We start from the raw sequence: 12,922 nt of genomic DNA on the forward strand, positions 1-12,922 counted from the left end.
TTTTGGTATTATCTTACGTGTTACAACGTGGTTAACTATTTAATAACAGAATGACCAAAACATTAACAATTCAAAGTTTTAGTGATTAAATTAAAAATATTTAAACTTCAATATCCAAAATAAGAGCTAAAAGAAATTTAATGATGAAATTTGTAATTTACTATTTTTTAAAAAATCTAGTTGAAGAGATCAAACTTCCTTTTTGTAAAACGACATTTTGTAATCAATTTCAATTTCTGATATAAAAACAACAATGATAATGCCAAAGAACTTTGCATAAACTTAAGTGCTTATCATTTTCGCAACTTTCTTCATTGACGAAATTTCATCAAGATATTACCTGACCATGGTGAGGCATGATTGGCCCACCATAATTATGAATTCCCCCATTCTCCATTAAAGCTCTTCAAGGTAAAAGGATCAATGCCCTGAGAATCTAATGTAAAGTCTAACAGCCACTCCTCCATGTCAATTCCATCTCAAAACACTTGTGTTCGAAACTTGATCAGTATTTAAGACCAAACCTGCAGGGCGAATCTTGTTGTCGGTTCCAACTAAAGATGCTGCCTTGGTCATTGCAGAACAAGTTGTGTTTTAATATTGCCTTCGTCCAAAACCGAAAACCTTTCTTTAATCTTGACTTCTTGTCTGCATACGCAAATAAGTTGGTGAGCATTTAATAATATATCCAGTCGACGAATTCAAGGTCATTTATTTCCTCAGCCCTTTGTTGTTTGCTCTAAACATGAGGCCAAAGATCTATCTTTTTGGAGACTCCATCACGGAGTCTTCCTTCAACGATGGCGGTTGGGGTGCTGCTCTTGCAAATCATTTCTCTCGCACGGTATATGGATATGTATATATATATATGGTTTTTGTTTTGACGGCGGTGTGAGTATTGGTTCTTTTTTTTTTTCTGTGATATTGAAGAGATTTTGTGGTTTAATATTTGCAGGTTGATGTGGTGCTGAGAGGGTACAGTGGGTACAATACGAGGTGGGCGTTTAAGGTGTTTGATAGGGTTTTTCCTGCAGCGGAAAGCGGTGGTTCTGAGGGTACAGCACAGCCGCTGGCGGTGACCGTGTTCTTTGGAGCTAATGATGCTTGCCTTCCCGATGGATACGCAGCTTTCCAACACGTGCCGGTTGATGAGTACAAGCAGAATCTCCACTCCATCGTCTCCTCTCTCAAGGTTCCTTCACCTCTTTAGTCTTTTTCTCAATAAAATCTCAGCAGTTTCATTCGGAATAATTAATCTCGCTAAATTTATAAAATAATAATTGCTTTTTAAAAAGGGAAAAAAATAGACAGATATATATAAATTGATAACTTCCGTAAAAATATATTATTAAAATATTATCAAAGATTTACCTATACTAACGTAAAATTAAATAATGAACTTTTTTACATCAAATACATAGTTAAATATTTTTATTTTACTTAAATTTGGCATGCATAATTTATATCAACATAACATGAAATTCAATAATTAAATTATTAAAATATTAATTATAATTTTTTATATAAATATATAAGGTTCACTTAATTTTATACTAATATAAAGAGATCTCTTCCTATATGTAATTCAGCCTCATATCTTTAGTTTTCTCAGAATGCCAACACACTTAGCAGTTTTTGATTTTCTTTTGGGTTATAGCTTGTACAATTTAGGGGATTATTGATTGAAAAACGTTTTTGTTTTATGTTAAAAAGATGAATTTATAAAATTTTAAAAGGATAAAAATATATTATTAACAATAAATATAAAAAAGTATTTAAATTATATAAAAAATTAAATTTTTTAAGAAAAGGACTGCTCTCGCCAATCCTTCAACCATCTCTACGCGACATTGCGGGGGTGGAATATAATTAGAGAAGAACAGTGAGGAGGATCTGATCCCATTTATTTGGTAGAAAGAAAGATGATTTTTTTTAATTAATCATGGTCAATTATAAGTTAATATCTGTTTAAAGATAACTCTTAATCATTTGACATTGAATGTTCACATCCTTATCATTCTTGGTGCTCGAACTCAGACCTCGAGAAATAACAATAATTCATTTACCATTAAGATAGCTCGGTTCGTGTGAGAGAGGAAAATGATTAAATGGTCAGCTTCAGTGGATTTTGATCGAAAAAGTGGGCCTATGAATATCCAAAAAAGCAAGAGATGAAGTGTGTGTGGCTAAGGCCCAGTTGTCGCTTTTTATTGTTTCCCCACTTGCCTTGGCTAATGCCTTTGTTTTAATCTTCTACCTATAGGATGATAGCTACCGAGTAGTATTCTTTAGGCCGAACTCATTGGGTTGGCGCCCCTTATCACAGGCAATCATGCTATTTGTTGCTTTCTTTTGGTTGGATGGGAAGCCCCTTGTATACATATATTTCTATAATCCCTATGTTGACTTCTGTGCCTCTCGAGAAACAAAGTTGGGACACTGATCTCAATATTATAATTTGTTTACTTGCTTGCCACCTTCAATGGTTATGAAAGAAGCTAGTTTACTTGTTTGCCAAGCATTATGAGGAAGACATAACAAGTGGTTGGATGGGAAGCCCTTGTATACATATATTTCTATAATCCCTATGTTGACTTCTGTGCCTCTCGAGAAACAAAGTTGGGACACTGATCTCAATATTATAATTTGTTTACTTGCTTGCCGTGGCCGAAGACTCTCATTCTTCTGATCACCCCTCCTCCAATTGATGAAGACGAACGCCTTAGGTATTGTTCAACATTTTCTATCCACTTTGCATTTCACATCTTACCATATGCTCAGTGCTTCTATACTTGATGCAGACATCCTTACGCCGAGAATCCATCCGGTTTGCCCGAGAGGACGAACGAAGCCGCCGGTGCTTTCGCCAATGCATGCGTGGAAGCTGCTGCAGAATGTGGGATACCAGTGGTCGATCTCTGGAACAGGATGCAGCAGTATCCTGACTGGCGCAAAGCTTTTCTTAGGTAGTATTCGTTCAACATCTTTTTTTTAACCACTGACCAAGCAAGCGCTCATGCACCGTAGATGCATGCTCGAACTCAGAACTTATAAGTGATGTTGAATATGATGTTGGTGGAAATGCAGTGATGGTTTGCACCTCACAGGGGAAGGCAACAAGGTTGTGTTTGAGGAGGTAACGAAGAAGCTGGATGAAGGGGGCATAAGCCTGGGAAAGCTGACGGTTGATCTCCCACTTTTAGCTGATATCGACCGATGTGATCCACTCAAGGCTTTCCACTAGAAGTTCAAATCTTAATAAATCACTTCTATTATTTTTTAGCAGATGGTCTCAAATTTCATTCTGATAAGATTGTAATAAATAAAGTCGCTCTCCATAAATCGAGTTGTGGAAATAATGAACGTGACATGTTTATGGACATTGCATGTAGAAACAGAACACTGCCCACTTTCCAGGAATCATAAAAACAAAACTAATATGACTAATCATATATCTTAACATGTTTTAAAAGTATCTACAACTCAACAATAAATAAATATATCCTTTTTCATTTGAAATCATCTTTAACCATCTCTCGCATGTGGTTCTCTCTCCTTCCATTTGTAATATTTAAAAATTTCGTTTGTTTGTAATATTTTGGTGATGGTGAATTGTTATATGATAATAGTGTCCGTGAAATAGATGATATTTTGTTGAATCTCGTAAATTTAGTGTGTCATCTCTGTTATTTGGTTTGTTTGTTTAATATTGATTTTTTTTATTGTATCTCAATATTCAATAGCTTGACGGATTTGTCTTTTGCCCATTTTAGTAGTTTTAATATTAACATTTCAATTTAGTTTTAAGTTATATTTGTGTGGAAAATTGCTTGATTTCTCCAATAATTAGTATTAGAGCCTGGATAATGGTTGTCAAAATTGTTTTTTTAAATCTTTGACAATTTATGATTTTTTAAAAGAAGATATGGTTAGAGAAATTATCACCAATATTTTATTTAGGGTGTGTTCATATACCAAAAAAAATATTTTTTGAAAAAATTATCAAAACCCTAAACCATAAAAAAAAACTAAAAAATAAGAAAAAAGGGGGTAAATTATGCGTTTAGTACTTAAGCTATCAATTTTGATTCATATTAGCACCTAAACCTTCAATTTTTTCAAAACATAACTAAAGGTTAGTTTTTGTTTCTTTTTAGAATCTTGTTTAAAATTTAATGTTAATTTTTGGGGGGAAAATGAAAGTGTAGGTACTAAAATGGATGAAAACTGATAATTTTGTTATTAAACGCATTGAGTTTTAACGGTGGAGTATTAAAATATAACAAAAACTAAACATTAGAGATGATTTTGAAAATATTGAAAGTTTAGTTACTAAAACAAACTAAAACTGATAGTTCAAGTACTAATGCGTAGTTTACCCGAAAATAGTGAGCGTGGCCTATTGTCTAATGAGCTTAAAATAACCAAACGACATCGTATAGAAATCAAAATTATACACAAAGGTGCAAATGACACCGCTTGGAAAATAAATAATTAAAATGGCCTAAAACAAACAAAATTGATAATTTAAGTACTAAATGCGTAGTTTACCCGAAAATAGTGAGCGTGGCCTATTGTCTAATGAGCTTAAAATAACCAAACGACATCGAATAGAAATCAAAATTATACACAAAGGTGCAAACGACATCGCTTGGAAAAGAAATAATTAAAATAGCCCATGCAGGTTTCGAACCTGCGACCTTCGCGTTATTAGCACGACGCTCTAACCAACTAAGCTAATAGGCCATTGATGCAATTATGAAAACGTTTCATTTACATCTTTATACCAAGCTGCTAAAATACTAAAGTATTAAAATTATTTAATTTACATCCATATTTGTTGAAAACATTTTGATGTTTCGATATAACAAATTAAGATAAAAGAATTTTAAGATTTTACAAATGATTTTCTAAGTATATTAGATATAATTACTCGAATATCAAAATATTACTCCAAGCCTTTCAAAGTTTAATTTCAATCCTTACTAAAGTATAAAATTGTGTTTTACACTTAAAATATTTTTGAAACAATTTTCACAAAGTATTTCGAACAAAAAACAAACCAAAAATCAATTTTATGAAGGGATGTACCGATGCATTAATTTGATGCATCGATGCACACCCATTTCGAATGCATTTTATGCACCGATGCACAACCATACATCGATGCACTCATGATTTTATTAAAACATCGAATTGATTTTGTGCACCGATGCACAAGTCATGCATCGATGCACCCCAACTATTTTTGAAACATCGGAGCAAATTTGTGCACCGATGCATACCCTAGTGTACCAATGCACTAAGTCTTCCAACGGTCAAAATATTTGAATTTTACACATAGTGTACCGATGCACAAAGCCTATGCATCGATGCACCATACGCTCTAAACTATTTTATTAATTTTTTTCACATACTAACGACTCTATTAACTCCACTAATGATCCCCAACGTTCATAAATGATCCAAGGAGAATTTAAACAAGCTTAGAAGCCATTGATCAACATAATTATCAAGAATCAAGAGAGAATCAAAGAGAAAGCATCAAACCTCAAGTTTGAGCATTTTCAAGCCTATTCCATTCAATATTCATTTTTGCTTTCAAGAACACTTATTGTGCTCAATTGTATTATTCTTGAGTGTTATTTCTTTGTTCTAGAATTGTGCAAACATCTTTCTTTGTGAGGATTTTCTTGTAAGTTTGCAAAATTTGTATTGTTCTCTTTGGGAGATAGTGTTCTCAAGAATTTGGGGTATAGTTTTTTAGGGATTTGTAAGGTTACTCTTTGTCCTCAAAAGAAAGACAAATTAGTGAATTTATGGAAAATCCTTAGTGTGGATAGCTAAGGTAGTAGACATAGAATTTGGTTGAGAAAGTCGAACCACTTTAAATTGCTGTGTAAATATTTTCAATTTTCTGTAAAAGCTTCCACCGAAATTTTTATTGCCAATTCACCCCCTCTTGGCCTATTCCGTCGATCAATTAACTCAACAATTGCTATCAGAGCCTCACTCATTTGAAGGTTTATACATCGATAATCAAGTCATCAATGGCCTCTACTTCAAACTCTGACTTCGGTCTTGATTCATTGCCCGTCAACAAGCCTCCTTTCTTCAATGGAGCTAATTATGCTTATTGGAAGAATATGATTATGTATTTCATTCAAGCAAGTGACATGGGAGCATGAAATATTATAGAAGATGGATACATCAAACCTTCCACTCATCCAAGATTGTGGAGTGAAGAAGAGACAAGAATGTTCCAGCTCAACTCCATAGCTATCCATATTATTTTTTGTGCTCTTGGACTGGATGAATACAAAAGAGTTTCATCTTGTACAACTGCCAAAGAGATATGAGATAAACTACAAGTCACTCATGAAGGTACAAACGAGGTAAAAGAATCTAAAATTAGTCTTATAACTCATAGCTATGTTTCAGGATGAAACTGGATGAAGATATCAAAGCTATGACAGATAGATTTTCCACGATTGTCAATGGTCTCAAATCATTTGGAGAGATCATTCCAAATGAGAAGCTTGTGAGGAAGTTAGTTTACTCTCTTCCAAAATCTTGACAATCAAAGAAGACGGCTATCATCGAGGCTAATAACTTAAAATCCTTAACTCTCGATGAGCTTATTGGTTCTATTCTCACTCATGAAATGATGATTCAAGATGAGATAGATCTCGAAAAGACGGACGAGATAAAGAAAGAGACGGAGAAGAAGAATAACGTGGGAGTTTCTCTCAAATCCACAAAAGATGAGAGTGATTCGGATGAAGATGACAATGACGAGGAGATGGCATTATTTGCCAAACAGTTCAGAAAATTGATGAGGCCCAACCGAGGAAGAAAATTCAAACGTAATGAAGGCTTCAAAAATGAACCAAAGGAGAAAGACCCTATTATTTGCTATGAGTACAAAAAGCCGGATCATGTAAAATATGAGTGCCCTCTATTGAAGAAAAATGGTCAATCAAAGAAGAAGCTCAAGGCTCATGTGACTACATGGAGCGATGAAGAAGGTTCCGATGAAGAGGAACAAGAAGTTGCAAACTTGTGCTTGATGGCCATCGGGGAAAACTCTCAGGTAACCTCTAACTCATTTGATTTAGATGATTTATCTTATGATGAGTTATTAGAGGATTATAATGGGTTGGCTTTGGATTATAAGACTTTATTTTCAAAATATAAAAATGTTATTTCAAAATTAAAAAATGAAAATAGTCTTATGTCTAAAACCAACAATGATCTTGAAAGTAAGGTCAAAGAATTGTAAATCAAACTAGAAGAGTTTGAAAAGAAAAATTTTGATTTGCAAAATTTACTTTCAAAGGTCAATGATGATCATCAAAAGAAAGTTGATGATCTTAAAGCTTCTTTTGATAAAGTTGGAACAAAACGTTTTGAAAATGGAGAAAGTTCAAAATCCAACTTTGTTAGTGTTGAGTTAATCGATTGATGGAATCGGCTAAGAGGGGGGTGAATTGGCAATAAAAATTTTGGTGGAAGCTTTTGCAAAAAAATTGATAATAAATGCACAGCGATTTAGAGTGGTTCGACTTTCTCAATCAAAGTCTACGTCCACTACCTTAGCTATCCACACTAAAGATTTTCCACAAATTCACTAATTTGTCTTTCTTTTGAGGACAAAGAGTAACCTTACAAACCCTCAAGAATTATACCCCAAATTCTTGAGAACACTCTCTCCCAAAGAGAACAATGCAAATTTTGCAAACTTACAAGGAAATCCTCACAAGGTAGATTGTTTGTACAATTCTAGAACAAAGAAAAGAACACTAAAAAATGAATACAATTGAGCACAATAAGTGTTCTTGAACGCAAAATGAATATTGAATGAAAAATAGACTTGAAATGCTCAAACTTGAGGTTTGATGCTTTCTCTTTGATTCTCTCTTGATTCTAGTTGCTTGATATTTCTTGTTGTTGATCAATGGCTTCTAAGCTTGCTTAAATACACCTTGAATCACTTTTGAACGTTGGGGATGATTAGAGAAGATAATATAGCCGTTTTAGTGTGAAAACAATTAATAAAACAACTTGGAGCGTGGGGGGAATCGGTACCCCCTATGAGGAATCGGTTCCCTAAGTGTAAAATTCAAATATTTTGACCGTTACACAGGGGGGAATCGGTACCCCTTGGGGGGAATCGGTTCCCTCCGAGCATACTGGAATTCTCGGAGCCAAACCATTAAGGGGGGAATCGGTTCCCTCTGAGCAATCTGGAATTTTTGGCTTTGAAATGGTTCGAAATACTTTGTAAAATTATTTTGAAATTGTTTTAAGATTAAAACTTAATTTACACTTGAGTAAGGATTAAAAATGATTTTTGAAAGATTTAGAGTAATGTTTTGATATTCGAATAATTATATCGAATATACTTTTGATTTCACAATCTTAAAATTCATTTAACTTAATTTGTTATATCGAAATATCAAAATGTTTTCAACAATCTCTCCCTTTTTGATATAACAAAACATTTTAGTGATTTTAAGATATTGAAATCAAAAACCGACGTTTTGAAATTACCCCCTTTACTTTAACACTTACTCATCTTTTAAAACATTTAACACTTCTCCCCCTTTTTGTTAAATCAAAAAGACATTTGTAAAGAAATTAAACAAGGTTTTGAAATCATTTAGCCAATTGAATATAATTTAAGCTGCTAAGATCACAATCAAGAGAAACGTTAGCCATTAGTTTCATAATCAATATTCATAATTAATGTGACATGACAAAATTGGTCATATTGCTAAAATGATGTAAATGATGCAGTAATAAATTTAACCACACCAATATATAAGTTCTCACCATTCATAAATCCCAACAAATTCAAAATCAATCAATCCACAAATTCAAACATTCTAAAATATTCAAAATGTTAAAACAATAATCTTTTAGTTCAAAGTTTTAAAAACTAAGCATACAATCAAACATCCGGATCGAGAGGAGGAAAACGAGCTCGCATAGCGGCCATTTCGTGAGTGAGTTCATTAATACGCGCGTTGGTTGTTTTATTGTTTGCATGCATCTCCCGAAGAATTTCTAATTGTTGAGCTCCCATTGTGGATAAATGGGACTCTATAGAAGTAAAGCGCGAATCCATGGTAGCATATCGAAAATCGAATGTCTCCATAAAGGATTGAAAATATGGAGGCATTTGATGCGTTTGTTGTGCTTGCTCCTCGGGATGCTCAGGCTCATCTTTGGCTTCATCGATGTCTTGCATTAATTGTTCAAGCTTGGGATCGTCTTCAGCTTCTGGTTGTGCTCGTGAAGAACTTGCTCCCGGAGTACTTTCAGACGATCGAATCCATTCACCAGTTTCCTTATCCTTAATCTATCCCGCTCTCGTTAAGGAAAGAAGATTAATTTGTTTCTTTAGAGGAAAGGAGACATATAGACCAACTCTAAGCCCGGCTTTAGAAAATAGGTTACTCAAAATGCAACCGTAAACTAGAGATGAACAGAGTTTCTTGTTAAAAACAAGGTTTACGGTTTCAACAATTTCAGCAAAAATGATCTGAGGTAGGTTTATTTTAATACTGTTTTCAAAACAATGTAACCACCAAAGATCTAAGGCTCTAAGAGTAGAATAACGACCTCCGGATGATCGAAACCACCAAGAAATCATTAGATGAAGAAAACGTTCATGAAGGTCTAAGACACTTGCACTATCCCTTCTTTTATAACGAGATCCTAAGATTTGTTTTTCATTGGAAATACCATCATTATCTAATCCGAATGCATTGGCTATGTAAGCCGAGTCAATATATAAGAATAGTCCTAGGAGGCAGGAACGAATTCCTATGGTTTCAGTTTCAGTTTGGTTTTTAACACAAACGGCATTAGAATAGAAAATACGAACAAGTTGATGGTAGACAATGGGTTCAAGATCAAAAAGTTTGTCAAATTTCCACTCTTGTAAAAGAGGAAGATATTTAAAATTAATATCTAACATAGCTTGATGAGAAGGAATACGTTATTCTCTAATTTTGTATGACTCAAAACAAGTATGGTACCTATGATATAGATCTTGTCCACAACCAAGTACGTTGAAACAAGAGTTCATAATGGTCATATTTGGGTTATTTGGATTGGGTGGAGGAATAAGAGGTTGATTTTGACTTGAGCTACTAGACAATGTCCTAGGTCGTTTAGGATTTGACATGGTTTAAGAATCGGAATAGAATATATAACCTGCAAATTTAAACACATGTATGCAATATAATCAAACCCAAAACTCAAATGAGTCCTCAATATTTCAAGGTTATCTAAACTGAATCCTAAAGGGCAATGTTTTGAAAAACTATTTGGAAAATAATGTTTCAAAATCATAATACGTATAGTTTTTATGAAAACAACATAATTGAATCAAAAACATCAATTAAAACAACAATTCTCTATTTTTTTAATTTCAAAATTAAAAGAAAAATTGAGTGTTTTTGACAAAATTGGTTGTAAAATCATCATATAACCAATGCCCGATGTAATGTTCATCTTAGAACTAATCAAAACTAGTCCTAAGTTCAAAAATCAATGAAATAGAGGATTTTGAAATATTACCTTGAAAATTTGGATTTTATGAGAATGTGATGTTGTTTGCAAGGATTAGAAGTTGAAGAAAGATCTAATTCCGACTTGTATTTGATGATTTTGGCAAAAATGGAGATTTAGAGAGAAAAAGAGGATGAACGACGTTTAAGAAAGAAGAGAAGTTTTGAGAGAATGGGTTTTCTGGTCGTGATATATCCAGAACCCGTGGGGGGTATCGATTCCCTCAAGGAGGGAATCGGTTCCCATTCAAAGGAGGAATCGGTTCCCTTATGGGGGTATCGATTCCCTCTGCCAAATGTTTAAAAAATCTTTATTTTAAACATCCAATAGTGCTAAAATAATTAATCCTAGTGGTATTGGCAACTCATATTTCGAAAATTAACTATGTTCAAGTAATCAAATTTGTCATTAAAACATCATTTGAACAAACAATTAATTTTCACTAATAATCATAAACTCCCCCTAACTAATAGCAATGAATGCAATCAAAAATTACCATTATAAGTATTTTTTATTTATTCTTAAAAGTGCTAAAAAATATTTTGAACACTAAGTGAAGATAGGTCAGTTAAACCTAATTCTCTCCTAAGTGTCCAAAATCTTTCCTTGTCTAAAGGTTTTGTAAAGATATCCGCTAATTGATGCAAAGTATCAACAAATTCTAGAACTACATCTTCCTTAGTGACATGGTCTCTAATGAAGTGATGTCTTATTTCAATATGCTTAGTTCTAGAGTGCTGGATGGGCTTTTTAGTGAGACAAATAGCACTAGTGTTGTCACACTTGATAGGAATGGTACCTACTTCAATTATATAATCAAAAAGTTATTGTTTCATCCATAAAACTTGTGCATAACAACTACCAGCTGAAATGTATTCGGCTTCAGTGGTAGATAATGCAACACAATTTTGTTTCTTTGAAAACCAAGAAATCAACATATTTCCAAGGAATTGTCACGTACCGGAGGTGCTTTTCCTATCTAATTTTCATCCTCCATAATCCGCATCAAAAAAGGCATGCAAGCTAAAGCTAGAGTCTCTAGGATACCAAAGTCCTAAACTAGGAGTGTCCTTAAGGTATCTAAAGATTCTCTTAACAGCTAGTAAATGTGATTCCTTAGGGCATGATTAAAATCTAGCACATAACCAAACACTAAACATAATGTCTTGTCTACTTGCAGTTAGATAAAGTAGAGATCCAATCATTGACCTATATAATTTAACATCTACACATTTACCTCCTTCATCCAAGTCAAGCTTTGTAGAAGAGCTCATTGGAGTGTCATGAGGTTTCCCATTTTCCAGTCCAAACTTCTTGAGCATATCTTTGACGTACTTAACTTAATTGATGAAGATGCCATCTTTTCTTTGCTTGATTTGGAGTCCCAAGAAAAATGAGAGCTCCCTCATCATGCTCATTTCGAATTCACTTTGCATTAGCTTAGAAAATTATTGGCAAAGAACATTATTAGTAGAACCAAATATTATATCATCAACATAAATTTGAAACTACTAATAAATGTTTACCTTTATGCTTTAAAAACAATGTAGTGTCAACTTTCCCTTTTGAAAAACCTTTTTCAATTAAAAAATTTGACAGTCTTTCATACCAAGCTCTAGGAGCTTGTTTTAAACCATAAAGTGCTTTTGTCATTTTAAGAACATGATCCAGAAATTTTGAATCTTCAAAACCTGGAGGTTGTTCCACATACACTTCTTCTTTTATAAAACCATTTAAAAATGCACTTTTAACATCCATTTGATATAGTTTAAATTCATAAAAACATGCAAATGCTAATAACATTCTAATTGCTTCCATCCTAGCTACGGGAGCGTATGTTTCATTATAGTCTATGACCTCTTCTTGAGTATACCCTTGAGCAACAAATCTAGCCTCTTTTCTCATTATATTACCACTTTCATCAAGCTTATTCCTAAATACCCATCTAGTACCTACAATAGATTTATTACTAGGCCTTTCAACTAATGTCCATACTTTACTTCTCTCAAATTGATTTAACTATTCTTGCATAGACATAATCCAATGTTCATCATTTAATGCTTCTTTAATATTCTTAGGCTCTATGCATGAGATAAATGCAACATAATTACAAATATTTCCAAGAGAAGATCTAGTTGTTACCCCTTTGGATGGATCACCTATAATCTCACCATCCTTGACATAGTTGTACTCTCTTGGATAAGATACTTCCATTTCTTCAATGGTTGGATTATCGAGAGGATCACGAGTTTCCTCATATTTTGTTTCTTCATTTGATGATGATTCCCCAACGTCATGTCTAACGTCATTTGCTTGTACAATACCTACATCATCATTAACA

At 33.5% G+C, this 12,922-nt stretch overlaps 1 protein-coding gene and 1 non-coding gene across 2 annotated transcripts; one reads left to right on the forward strand and one right to left on the reverse strand.

The window, feature by feature from the left end:
• Positions 1-420: 420 nt before the first annotated feature.
• On the forward strand, positions 421-3,424 carry LOC120151643 (GDSL esterase/lipase At5g45920-like). Its single transcript, XM_039164024.1, has 6 exons — positions 421-844; positions 956-1,192; positions 1,303-1,308; positions 2,665-2,726; positions 2,802-2,966; positions 3,088-3,424. Exons 1-6 carry the CDS (start codon positions 746-748, stop codon positions 3,242-3,244), a joined length of 726 nt encoding a protein of 241 aa, XP_039019955.1. The 5' UTR covers positions 421-745; the 3' UTR covers positions 3,245-3,424.
• Positions 3,425-4,672: 1,248 nt separating this feature from the next.
• TRNAI-AAU lies at positions 4,673-4,746 on the reverse strand. The gene has a single exon. It is a non-coding gene; the product is annotated as a tRNA-Ile (tRNA).
• Between the last annotated feature and the right edge of the window lie 8,176 nt (positions 4,747-12,922).

The sequence above is a fragment of the Hibiscus syriacus genome, unplaced genomic scaffold (genome assembly GCF_006381635.1).
Source record: "Hibiscus syriacus cultivar Baekdansim isolate YM2019G1 unplaced genomic scaffold, ASM638163v2 tig00111064_pilon, whole genome shotgun sequence".
Lineage (NCBI taxonomy): Eukaryota > Viridiplantae > Streptophyta > Magnoliopsida > Malvales > Malvaceae > Hibiscus > Hibiscus syriacus.